General features: G+C 42.9%; 1 protein-coding gene across 2 annotated transcripts in view; it reads right to left on the bottom strand.

Annotated features, from left to right (window-relative positions):
* LOC148642063 (intermediate filament family orphan 2-like) overlaps nucleotides 1-10735 on the bottom strand; it is a 47740-nt gene extending 37005 nt beyond the window's left edge. Inside the window, exon 1 of one of the 2 annotated variants that reach the window (XM_088616896.1) lies at nucleotides 9591-10735. In XM_088616896.1, coding sequence (XP_088473022.1) covers nucleotides 9591-10120 — 530 coding nt within the window. In that variant the 5' untranslated portion in view covers nucleotides 10121-10735. The remainder of the gene's footprint in view (nucleotides 1-9590) is intronic. The other variant, XM_088616897.1, reaches the window with a different exon arrangement.
* Between the last annotated feature and the right edge of the window lie 2164 nt (nucleotides 10736-12899).

The following is a 12899-nucleotide window of genomic DNA, read 5'->3' as shown; positions in this document are numbered from 1 at the left end:
GAAAGTTAGGGTTAGACACAAAGACAAGCCCTCCACACCATTGACTAGAGCGAAGCTGGCGGGCACACTTCCATTCAGAAAACACACGCAGTTATCGTCATCTGTGTGCCAAGGCAGATCCAAGAGCCCTTTACATGCAGAAAGCAGGGTGGAGCCCCCAGGCTGGAACGAAGGGATCTGATGGAGCATTCCACAAGAGATAGGAAGGATTAGATCAGAGGCAGACGTCTAGGAAAGGACAGATGGGGAAATGATACCCTAGACAGGGAAAGGTATTTTTAAATCACATGCTCTTCTATTTTTAGATCTGGGTCACTTCAGTCTACTGACTGGGTAAAAATATATAGACTGGGTCTATATAGTATGTAAGAAAACTCTGACTTGTGATGAGGAATCCTGCCCCTCATAAGGTAAGGACAGGAAGATCTATGTTAATATTCTATGTAGATCACAGCTTGCAGAGAGTACACTTAAACTGCCTCACACACAAATGCTCAGTGAGGCCAGGGGCCAGATCTGCAAATAAACTGCTTTTTCAAACAATGAATTCAAAATCAGCTACTGAGGTAGTTTTCTGCCACCATGTAACTGATGAGCCGCCAGGCTGATGTAGCAGCATACTATAGCTGTCACTTGGGCTCTCCTAAGGGAAAAAGGAAAGGAGGAGAAATTAACAGCTAGCAGATGAGGACCATCACTCTGGAAAAAGGAGAAGTGGTTCCATGTTTAAAAATCTGTTGTAATAAACTAGCCAAATAGCTCCCGAAACCAGATCAGTTTTCTCCTATTTTTATTGCTTTTCCTTTAGCTGGCCAGATTAACACTATATAAACATGTCTACAAGAAAACGAAATTAATCCCAGACTGCAGCTATTTCTGAAAAGGATGGTTATTTCCCGGATGCAGTGATTACCCCTGTGGTAATGCTTAGCATTACTGAGCCTTGCAGTGTAGTTTTACACCCTTATCAGCATCTTTTTCACTTTTACATGCACCTTCTCCTGGTTGTCTACAGACAGAAGCTCATTCTGCAGCTCCCAGCAAATCGTCGTACATAATCAAGCTCCACGACGGCGAGCTCCACTTTTATTTTCACACAGTATTTTACAGGCATTGCAACTCTTCCTTGGTGCTGTTTTAGAGAGAAATGCTACTGAACTCATTTAAAACTAAATACTGCAAGCCGCCAAAGACCCCCACCCACCCCTGCCAAGTCAATGAAGTATTAGACAAAGTAAAATCCAAATTCCCTTGCGAAAAACTGGAGAATTCCTGATAAAGGAACTGAAAAACAAAAAGAAGAGAAGATTGCTGATTAGAGCAGCTTCCTGTCTCCAAAACAAACCCCACAATTTTAGTTTTACTTATGGGTGTTGGTCTTCAATATTCAAGTAAAAGATTGATGTTGCAACACTGAGTCAGATATACTTTTCACGCCTTTTCTTTACTTAAGTATTGCACCATCATAGTTAACATCTTGCTTTAAATCACTTCCACCCTGGCAGTTTTCAGCAGCCTGTGAGAAACGTGCTACCATTGCTTAATCACAGATGACTGTTACAGACAAAATTATAAATAAAGTAAGATTCTGAAACATGTTACCAAAACATGGTAGATTAGATTAAAGGGCCACACTGCCTTTATAACGTGTGTATTTCTGGGAGTGAAAACCACATAGCACTACGACAGCACGGCATTAAACATACAGTACACTTGGATTCTTATATCAGTAAGAATTGGGCCTTTATGGCATTAGGAGGCTAATTCCATCAGCTACACCTCATTGGAAATCATACAGTTGCAGCTGTGGAGCCATAGGCCTACATGCCTTCTGTCTGAGATTAGTCAAGGCTTATTCAGAGAATGCAGAGGGGGACTCAGTCTTGTGGCGGTGTGCCATCTATTAGTGCCTAGTCAGGAACAACTGAGGGCACTTCCTCTGAACAGCTGCGTACAGGGTTTAACAGAGCTCACCGGCCAGACTTCAGCACAAAGACACTCAGCACCTCAGCAGCTCCTTCCACTGTCTGAGTCATGTCCCATCCTCAGCCCGGCACTGGCAGCAGTAATCTGATGTGTTCCTACACTTCTGTGCTCTCGGTGTCTCAGGCAAACAATTAGGGGACATGCCAGAAGGCCAGAGCAGCACCAGCCAGCCACAGGTCAGGAAATGGCGTGGCTGTGAGCCGTGGACAAGACTATTCCTGGAAGCGGATGTCTAACGGTGCAGGAATTTTCTTTATTCTTTTCTCGTTTCTGGCGATTAGGCGCGCATTAGTCAGCAATCTCAGCAAAGCCTGTCATGTCTGACTGGAATGTCAGTGATCTCTGCAGCATGGCCCGGCAAGACAAAGACAGAACAAGGGAATGCGTTGCAGAGACTTAATGCTGTCTCTGTTCCACTCCAAGAATCAAGCTCCGTTCTACAGGGACACAACCACTGCTTTTGTACCTCGTATATAGGGGTCCAGTCTTCTGGACCAATTCCAAAACATTTTTGAATAGAGGCTCATTACAATTGTCCACTTTAGGATTGTACAGATTGTGGTTTTTAATAAAGGCATAGAGGCCATAAGAGGCAAGAAACAAGAAAGCACCTCAGAATGACTCTGAGTTAACATGGCTTGCCTATACCACCCCTACACGTCTGCTGTGAAACTCTTCATTGCCAATGAACCACTGAAACTATTGACCTGGAGAAACACTGGCAGGAATACACCCATCTGTCTCACAACTGTCTGTTTCTTTCTCGTAACTGGCTCAGCATCGCCTGTTCAGATATTTCTTCGGCACTAGGAAGGCAGAACAATGTGAGCCTGTGCAGAACCGGGGGCAGCACTCATTGAGGGAACCGCTGGGCTGATATGCAGGAGGAATATGTAAAGTCTGCAAAGGATGTTTAGGTCATACCCTGGCTTCCTACACTCCTAAATTCTAATCGTGGAAATTGCTTATAAATGGCTCTATTGAGGCAGGACTTACTATAACCTCAAAATATTTCATCAGTGTGACCCTCTTCTAATGCAAGGAGTCTACTACTGTACATTGTGACAAAGTCAGACTCAAGAATTAACCCTGTTCTTTAAATAGCCATACTCTTCAGGAAAATACAGGATTTTACTCCTAAAATGTTTTACTTTTCCCCCCTCCATATACATATACATAGTGTATACATATACACTACTTAAAATGCAGTATGTATTTCACAATGAAGGGGAAGACATTGTTGCTATATCCATCTATTGACTACAGTTTAAAGGAGAGTAGGGAACTTAAAACAAAAATAAAAAAAAGCTTATGAATGAGGGGGTCTTTTCCCCAATGTCATAAAGTACATGTTTAACAGAACAGAAATCAGCCATTCCTTCAAGCGCAGTTCCTTCATTCTGTAACCTTAATACGCAAGTCTGTTTCACTGTAACCTTACACCAGCATGCCAGCCTCTTGGCACCTTCTCGTAGTTGGGCAGTTTAAGACATCCAGGTCCCTTATGACCTTATGGGATACAAGGGTAAAGCAGTGCTGTACTCACTCCCTGGAGGGTCTAGGTTGCTCAGAAGCCACAGGAACCTCCAGGAACTGAGTCTCCAGTTCATGGAGACCATGATGCAGCCATAAATGTGTGAAATCAGATGCAAGAGGTGAAGAGAAGGTTGATCTGAAACAGACTATAGGCCCGCTGGAATAACTCTCCGGACATCTGTTCTGAAGCCAGACTCGGCTCTAGTTCCCTGAACTCTGCCCATCTGGATGCACTCCATGGCAAGTCCACACAGGTTGCAGCCTCGTGTGCTGGGTGTAAGAAAGTGTGCCAGCATTTGTCGAAACACAACATAAAATCTACACCTGAGCTGCTGTTAAACACTACTTCTTCACTGCGCAGTACGGTTTCTAGGCCCCTGGGGCTGTTTTTTATAAAAATGGAACTTTGGTGGTTGCAGCAGAGTTTTGAGACTATTATTTACACGTTTTCTCCCATTAAAATACCTATTAAGCCCAGAAAGCTCAGTTCCACTCACTATAATTCCCAGGGGGCCCTGCAGTTTTCAGCCTGAGGTTTCCACGACAATCACACTGTAGAAACCTGGCTCTGGCCTGGGGTCACTGCTCCTGACCAGACTTGAGTGAACCTTGAACAGACACCTGCTGTTGTATGTGACACCTCAGAAATAGCTGAAAGTTGGGGTAACACATCATCAAGTATATCCAGTGGACCATGAGTAGAATGCAGACTCTTCAATCCCCATTCATGTTAATAAAATGGCTGGACTTGACTATTTACAACATTCTCCCAGACTGCACTCCAAAACGCTCAAAAGATGAAGTCCGCTTTTCTCACTGTCAGGGGACTAAAAACTGTCAGGGTATAAAAACTAGTCAAAACAAGAGCCTTCCAGGATCCTTTACTTAGTAATTGATTCCTAGAAGATCAAGAACATTGACAAGATGGGAAATAAAACAAGTAGTGTGGTTTATTGTATGCAGGTTGAGATGTACACAATTTATACAAGCGTGAGCACACTAATACGCCAGGACAGTATGAAAAAGAACCGCTCAGCTGATGTGCTTTGCATTTCATTTTTGGGACAAATGAAAAACAGGAGACACAGCCGGGAAGAATTTTGAAAAATAAAATCATTAATCTTTACCTCTACCACCTTTTCATTTTTATTTTTTTTATTAAGATCCCAAAAGAATAAATGGGGACTTGAGTTTGGAACACAAAACAAGCGAGCTCAGGTCCACACCCTGACTACCTGTATCTTTCAAAAGACAGCACACAATTCTGGCCTCTTGACACCGATCATGCAAGATCCAGGACAAGCAGCCAAGCTGGGGCATGATACAGAATTCCAAAACAGGGCACGGAAGGTAACAGACAGAAGACCGAGCTGGAATCACAGACCAGTTTGTTTCCAGCCCTTTCCCAGAGCAACAGTGGCACAGTGTCATGGAATCATCCTGCACAGATCTTACCACACCAAAAAAAGAACGACACTAAACAGCAATCCTGGATGGCCCTGGAAAGCAGCTGCAGGACTATCATTAATCGGGGTCTGTGAAACTGATCCTTAATAAGTGACGTACACCAAGCAGAAAATCGCACAAAAACAAATGCTTCTTACTTCAGTGGCAATTCACAACAGTTTCCTAGGTTTTGGTAAAGGGCAAAAAATCACATCTCCTCACGTCTTTTGCACAGTTTGGTCCAAGAACTATGAACAGGTAGTGTTCATGAACACTATGAACACAATAGTGTACCACTATTTTCCCTATTAATCTGTCTCTGTCAAGCCTTTCAAACCTGGCTGTTTAATTTTTACATCTTGAACTTGGGTTAGGATGCATGCCTCACTGGAACTGTTATGCAATTCTGATATAACAGCAGCTCGAAAGTTCAAAAGGAGAGCCACTCTATTTCTTCAACACCTTAACAGTCTTGCATTGCTTAATAGTCACGCACCTCCAGTCCAGCGACTCCTTGGAAAACATTTAGAGAGGCATTCCTCAAGTATGGTTCTTCACTGGAACCTGGTGATTAATTGCACAACACAAGCTCAAATTGCAGGTCGCACAAAACACAGATAGCTTGCTCTCTCCCCAACACAACAAAAATAACCACAAGGAGAAAGGATTGGTTTAGAAAGCACTGTGCAATACCTTTCCACATCACGGTCATCATTTGCTACCTGCTGAACAGGAAACAGAAGAATGCTTTCCAAATAATCAACTATCGTTTTCACTTACTGTTAAGTAAGCTTTAACAGTGCACTCCAGAATATAAAAAAGATGTTGCATCTCTGGGGGCTAATCTGATGTTCACATGAAAATGAAAATAGCATCACCTTAAAGAATGCAGACAGGCAATACAGTGCGATAATGCTCTTTGACCTTCCCAAACAGAGAGAGCTCACTGCAAAGAATTCTAAAAGCATAACTTGAAAGATGTGCAAACAGTGATGATAGCTTTATACATAACTGTCATTACCATATGTCAAACACCCAAGTTTTTCCATGTCAGGCAGCACTTTGGTTCCTAAATCAGGTACGTGAGCTATAATCATGTCTTTAAGGCAAATCTTCAAGCCGTTTTTCATTTCCACACAAGCAAACCTGTTGATTACAGGTAATGAATTTAAAACCAAAGGTTTAAATTCTAACAGCTTGTAAATGGTTTATCATTGTGGCTCTGCAATGCATGCAGATTTATCCACCCACTGGATTCTTTCCACCATTCTACGGCCGTTTGAAAGGATCATGTTAATTGCACTGAAACATTTTCAGCTCATTTCACAATGAACATGTTTGTCACTATTTCTTTTTAAATCAGGTTTCAGTTTAACAAGTTGGTGCTTTGTTTCAAAGCTGGATGCTGGTTATCTCACTTCTGTGGGACAAGTTCCATAAATTTTAAACAGTCTATAAATCACAGCAAACACGTACTGTATATGAAAAAATATGGAAAAAAATACTGAAAAATGTAAAACTCCCAATGAAGCTAGAATCATATTTAAATTAAGGGGGATTTAATAAAAGAATAAGGCAATAAAACGTTCTCTGTAGAGTTAAGGAAAAAAATCCCTTCACATCTGTGAATGACATACAGTAGCTGAGTTTTGTTCTTTTGGTGTGTACAACCCTCATACTTCTGAGCTGACCAAATAAAGGCATTCTTGTACCACAGTGCAGAGCAGAAACCCACAGAAGATTAGGTCATGGTGGATAAAGTCTGTTTTTCATTGCTTTAAGATAAAGGTGGGTCATGCGAATAAGACATTACATTATAAGGTGTGAACCACAAATTTCATTACATCACATCCAAATCCAGTGTATCTCAACTGTATTGCTTGGTGAAGTATTTGCAAGTTAATGAGAGCTTGTGGCATTATACTGATTAAATAAATGTATGTTGAATAGCATTTGCATATGTCACAGAAATTGTTACACAAATCTGATCTTCCAACAGGCGTCTACGCCGGCTTTGCAAGTCAAAATATAGTGGAGACAAAAAACAAAAATAGTTCGGAATTGTATTATGCCCTATTGAAATCTGCCATGCAAATGGGGATGGGCAATAGAATGAAAGAAAGCCTTCATACATAAAGATGGCTATGAGCTCTTCAATTCTGCGGTCCATCTTCTCCCCAGCTGCCACAAACGCGCAGCTGAGAGACTCTTAAGTTATGCCATTTCCTTCATCACCCTACGAAGCAGAGAGTCTGCATTAAGACTCTGTCTTCGAGTCTGGACATTGGTTACAGGCTCACATACTGTACAATTTTTCATGTGCACAGGGACAGAATAATAGGCGTTTATTAATCAAAACCAGGCGGTTCGCTTCCTTTAAAACCCCAGACACCAGCCAGCATTTTACTTGTCCGTTAAAGCCACCAGAGGATTCTGCCACCTAACCAGGCTGTAATGGTCAAAACCTACGTTAGGTTCTAATTGCCTTGTCAAGGGATTATCACTCATCATTATCTGGTTGACTGCGACAGAAAGGAGTTTCTGAAAACATCCAGAGGCTTAGATTACTGTCAAAACATTTTTTTTTTAATTACAACTGGCAGGACTACCTCGCCATTCTGCTGTTTTACAGCTTTGCTCAAAATAAACAAAAAATAACTTAAGCAATATATCCGATACATTTTCCATCTGCGCCTGAGAAAAAACAAACACTGTTCTACGTGTGCCATTCCTAACTTTAAAAAGTACTTTTGACTGTGTGTTGTCTCACAGAAGATCTCTTGTCTCGTTTCCTTTTTTGCAACCCAAACGTTGTACACTGCTGCAATGCACTGAAAGTGAGCTGCACACGCCCCGCTATATCCATTTTGTCACAGCTTTCCCTGTAATTACAAATGTAGTTCCATGCGAGTTCACCATATGCTTTCCAATCGTTCATGTTTTATCTGGCTTCTACAGCAGTCGCTTATGCTAACCCGCCTTGCACATGGTTTAGAGCAGGGGCAGCGAGCACTGGCACGTCCGCATCACGGTGAGGATCTGTCCCAGACAATCCCAACTAATCAGAGATCTTCGACCACCTGGGTTACGCCATGACGAGTCAGTTCAGTAAATGATTTATAAGGACTATGGCAGGGGTCCCCTATACTGGTCCTGGAGGGCTGGTGTTTCAGTTTCAGTCCAGCTGGGCTCTTACCAGCCTGAATCAGCTCATTATTGGCTCAAATTGACCTGTTCAACAGCTTCGCCCAGCTCTTCAAGCTCTGCTCCGAAGGGACCAGGAATGGACACCCAAACCTCCGGCAAGAAATGGATTTGACTACCCCCCTGACTCAGAGGAAGACGATGCACTGCCCATATGTGTGTGTGAAGCAGAGCAACAGCGTTCAGCCAAACTCTTCTGAGCGGCTGCTGCTGTAGAAATAACGGGTCAAAGCACAGACGTTTCTCCGCTTCCCGGAAAGCTGGTTTCAGGACTGCTGGTTATCTCAAGTTAAACCATTTAATCAGCTGGAAAACTGGCTACAAATAATGCATACATGTATGTAACGATCATATTTCAGCTTTCGGCGACGGTAAAGTGCAAAAAGATTGAAGGATTGGTAACAAAACCTACAGCGGTGAACTCTAAAACACGACCGGTCGTTACAGTGTAAAAGAGACACAACAGCCGACTTCAGAAAAGCTGCACAATGCTTCTTTCTCTGCAGCTCTGTATTAGATTAATCCACAGGTAAACACTCATTTAAAGAAATAATTCATAAGCGAAAGTTAGAAGCTGTTGTTTTTTTTTTAACTAGGTTTAAGAATCTGTGTCATTACCAAAAGTTCATCGAGAACCTAGCCATGATTGAATAAAAGCAGGAAATGGCATCACACAAAATAATTGAAGCATTATTTGGATTAGTTCTGATTTCAGTGATCACTTAAGCACCCACCCGGACCCATCACCAAGTGAAACCACGGACCCAAATATAGTAACTTTCAAAGTACTACTGAAAGAATGACAACAATTTAAATCCCAATCATATCACGATATCATATACCCAAACTACATCTTCCCATACAGCGACCAAAGTAAATCTGTCATAGCTAACTGATGAAACAAAATATGTTGTACCAAAAAAAGTGTCCTTAAATCGTTAACAGAATTAGTAACCTAGAATAAAAGAATATGCATTTTCCATCTCTTCCCCAACGCAACCCCAAACACTGCTCTCAATTCTGCAATCCCTAGGACAAGAATAAAAAGCCTTGAAACAAAAATAAGAAGCCAAGATAAAACAAATAATAACCACCAGTATATTGCAGTGCAATATTCGATAAATAATGATAAAGCGCATTTTTTTTCCTGCATTCATCTCTGTTCCGTGCCCTTGTCAAAATACAGGATACAGTTAAAACAGAAACAAGCCGATATAAAGCACGATACAGGCCGTAGTTCAATATACCTCTGTTAATGCACCACCATCTAATTCAAAACGGGTAAACGAGGCAACAGTGGGGTCTTTAATTGAGCAGATATAAAAAGTAACAGTAAAGAGGGTGGACACTAGGCGTTTCGCACTGCACTTTTATATTTAAAGAGCATCCTAACCGGGCAGAAGGAAAACATCACTTACTTTCTCTTGTATTCGTCTCTTTCTCGCTTGACTTTGGCCAGCACGTTGTACAGCGCTCTGATTTCGGGGGTGATGGTATCGATCTGGACCCCGACCCCGTCCGGATGTGTCCAAGTCACGCCGGGTCCCTGAAGCGTCTCGAACCGCTCCCCGTGTCGTCGGACGTGGGTGAAGCTCCAGATGGTGCCGGGCAGCCGGGAGTGCAGGTAGGGGGGCCCGGGCATCTGCGGTTCCGAGGACGTGAAGTCGGTCTGGACCGCTTGCTCTCGGGTGTATCGGTATCGGGGCTGCTGCTCTAGCAAGGCTTGCTGCAGCTGCTTCTCCAATAACTTGTTCCTGCGCTCCAGTTCGTGTACTTTGGCGAGGAAGCACCGGAATCGTAGGTTGAGGGTCTTCAGGACGTGGATGTTGGATCCCAAGTCGTTGCGCAGAGCGCTGGTCACCGGCGCGCCCGAACCTCCAGTAGCGGCTCCGCTGACGGGGACAACGACCCCCGCCGCTGCCTCCGCGAAAAGTAAAGAGTTCATCATTTTTGTCTCTTAACAAACTGCGAAAAAAAAATAATCCGACGTATACCCAACTCAATATATCTCGGTGAAAGCTGCGTCTCCGTTTCGTCTGTGTTTAAAAGCCAACGCCAGTGTTCTCGTCCTCTCTCCCCCCACCAGCACCCCCGTCCAAAAAAAAAAAGGCCAGAGAGTCCTCCGCGGACTTTCCTATGCTGCGAATCCTTGAAATGAGGCTGGCAATGCGGCTGGATCTGGTGCAGCCATTGCTGTCATTCCTTTCGCGTAAAGAAAAATTGGCGACCTTTTTTCTTTTAAGATCCCGGATTAAAAAATAATAATATGATAAGTATATAAAAAACAAAACAAAAATAAAACAGTATAAAAGAGGCCGCTAGCTTTGTTTTTCCATGCTCAGACCTAAGGATGGGCATGCGGTGTTACTGGCGCATCCCTCGCTGTCATTTTGTCTGAAACGCATACAGTAATATGAAACACGGTGCGCCCGGCTTTCTGCTTTATCGCTTGTGCTGCTGATGCTGTAATGTCTCTCGATTTACATCCGCCTCCTTACGCTGTTTCAAGCCTCTGCCATTCGCTTTCGGCAACTCCTTTGCAGCAGTCGTGCGCATCCGAGCGCTGCCTCCTAGGGGCTCCAGGATCGTGTTGCAACACAAGGCAGCCGAATCCCATCCCGAGCGAAGTTCGGAGGCAGAAAACCTGTCTGAAGTCAAATGATTAACTCAATAATATTAATTTACTTGGTCTGGTGGGCTTTACTACTGCGCTAACCATTGCATGCCGACGGTTGTGATGAAGTTACGCTGTTTTTTTTTAATCGTGTTTGCGAATGAAAGGCGAATTAATAAATGATACTTATATTGTAATTGGTAGTTTTAGGAGCAGAGACAGCAGCCCCTCCCTCAGTTCGAAGACTAAGGCGAAGTTAGTAAGTTAATTCTGTGTGTACATACATCAATGTGCCCCGAGGTGGACATACAGCTTGAAGCCATTGTTGAAAACAGCTGGATAATATTTTCTTGAATTTATTAAGCATTTCATGTACAGGAAGTATATTCCTCGCCACAGTGACACAGGGCAGCCATAGTAATCCCAATGCACAGCACTTCAGGTCAGTGGAAAAGAAAGGAACTGCTTCAGTTGAATTTAGGGGAAACCATGATTTAACAGTAGAGATAGAGACAGATAATACTTTATTAATCCCGGAGGGAAATTGATGTGTTACAGCAGTCCAGCCCAAGACAAGCAAAACAGACATCAGAATAGTTATAAAACAAAAGACGACAAAATAAATAAAAATAAATAAATACATAGGTGTGTGCAAAATGTGCTGATCATAGTCACTGTAAAAACAATAAAATATGTGCAAAATGTGCATAGGTTTATACAGACTGATTGTCCAAAAAGTACAATGGAGCAAACATGCTGTCCATAGACGAGCAGACGAAGGGCTAACAGTCCTAGCCTAGGGCAGCGTTATACACCCTGACAGCCGCCGGGAGGACAGACCTGCGGAAACGTTCCCTTGAACACCGTAGCTGGAGCAGTCTGTTGCTAAAAGTGCTCCGCTGCCCAGTGACAGTCCCAAGAAGCGGATGAGAGGTGTTGTTCATGATGGCTGTGAGCTTGGTCAGCATTCTCCTCTCAGCCACCACCTCCAGGGGGTCAAGGCTCATCCCCAACACAGTGCCAGCCTTCTTGATGAGTTTATTGGGTCTATTTGCATCTTTTGTCATGATGCTGCTGCCCCAGCACACAACAGCGTAGAAGATAGTACAGGTGGCACTGTGGCGCAGTGGCTAGCCCTGCTGCTTCACAGCGCTGGGGCCCTGGCTTCAGTTCCTGGGGTGCTGTCTGCATGGAGTTTGTATGTTTTCCCCGTGTTCATGTGGGTTTCCTCCCACAGTCCAATGACATACAGCTACAGTATATTAATTGGCTTCTGGGAAAATTGGGTCCTAATGTGTGTGTGCAGCGTGCAATGGACTATCCAGGGTGTGCCCTGCCCTGGTTAGGCTCCAGCTCCCCTGCAACTGTGAACTGGATAAAGTGGATGGGTTTGATGGTCCGTTCTTTTATCTGATTTTTCAGTGAAAATGAAATTCCTTCAGGACTCAAATGACTCCATGAACTCAAAATTAAGTGATTCTAGCATTTTAACGCATTAGTCACTTGACTTCATACAATAAATTATTTATGATCGTCATACAAAGGCAGACACCAAAGGTGATGATCACAACTTGTATTTTATGCATATGTTGAGAAGCCCTGTTTCATGCTGTGATTGGAAAGTTTCCAAGATACAATGAATGCGTGCCAAGCGTTTGATTTTAACTGTCATACCTTGGGTGGGTCTGTCTTGCTGTATCCTAACAACTGAAATGTGTCACATCCTCCCTCCCCTCACAATAAATAACGCTTTACTGTTTAACATCAGCAGGGGAGTTCACATAGCTTTGATCTCTGTGCTGTAATAAAGGCTACTACATGCCCCAGGGCTGAGATATCCAACCTTAAATCTTATTAAACCTTCTCCTTTGTTTAGGGTGTGATTATATGTATGTTCGGTTACAGATTTCAATTTTTTTTTCAAAGGCTTAGAAGTAACTGCAAGGTTAGACGTAGGTAGTATTTTTTTTTCTAAAGTGTATTATGTTCACAAACAGCAAGTTACTATGATACAAGGTGGGATCTGCATAGAGATATTGATTGTCAATGTTTTATATCTAATGTTAACGTTTGTTTAAATATCATTATTGCTTATATTACGAATTGCCAATGA

Source organism: Lepisosteus platostomus, chromosome 23 (genome assembly GCF_059453375.1).
Source record: "Lepisosteus platostomus isolate fLepPlt1 chromosome 23, fLepPlt1.hap1, whole genome shotgun sequence".
NCBI lineage: Eukaryota > Metazoa > Chordata > Actinopteri > Semionotiformes > Lepisosteidae > Lepisosteus > Lepisosteus platostomus.
The sequence above is the reverse complement of the archived record's forward strand: the minus strand, read 5'-3'. Positions and strand labels throughout refer to the sequence as shown.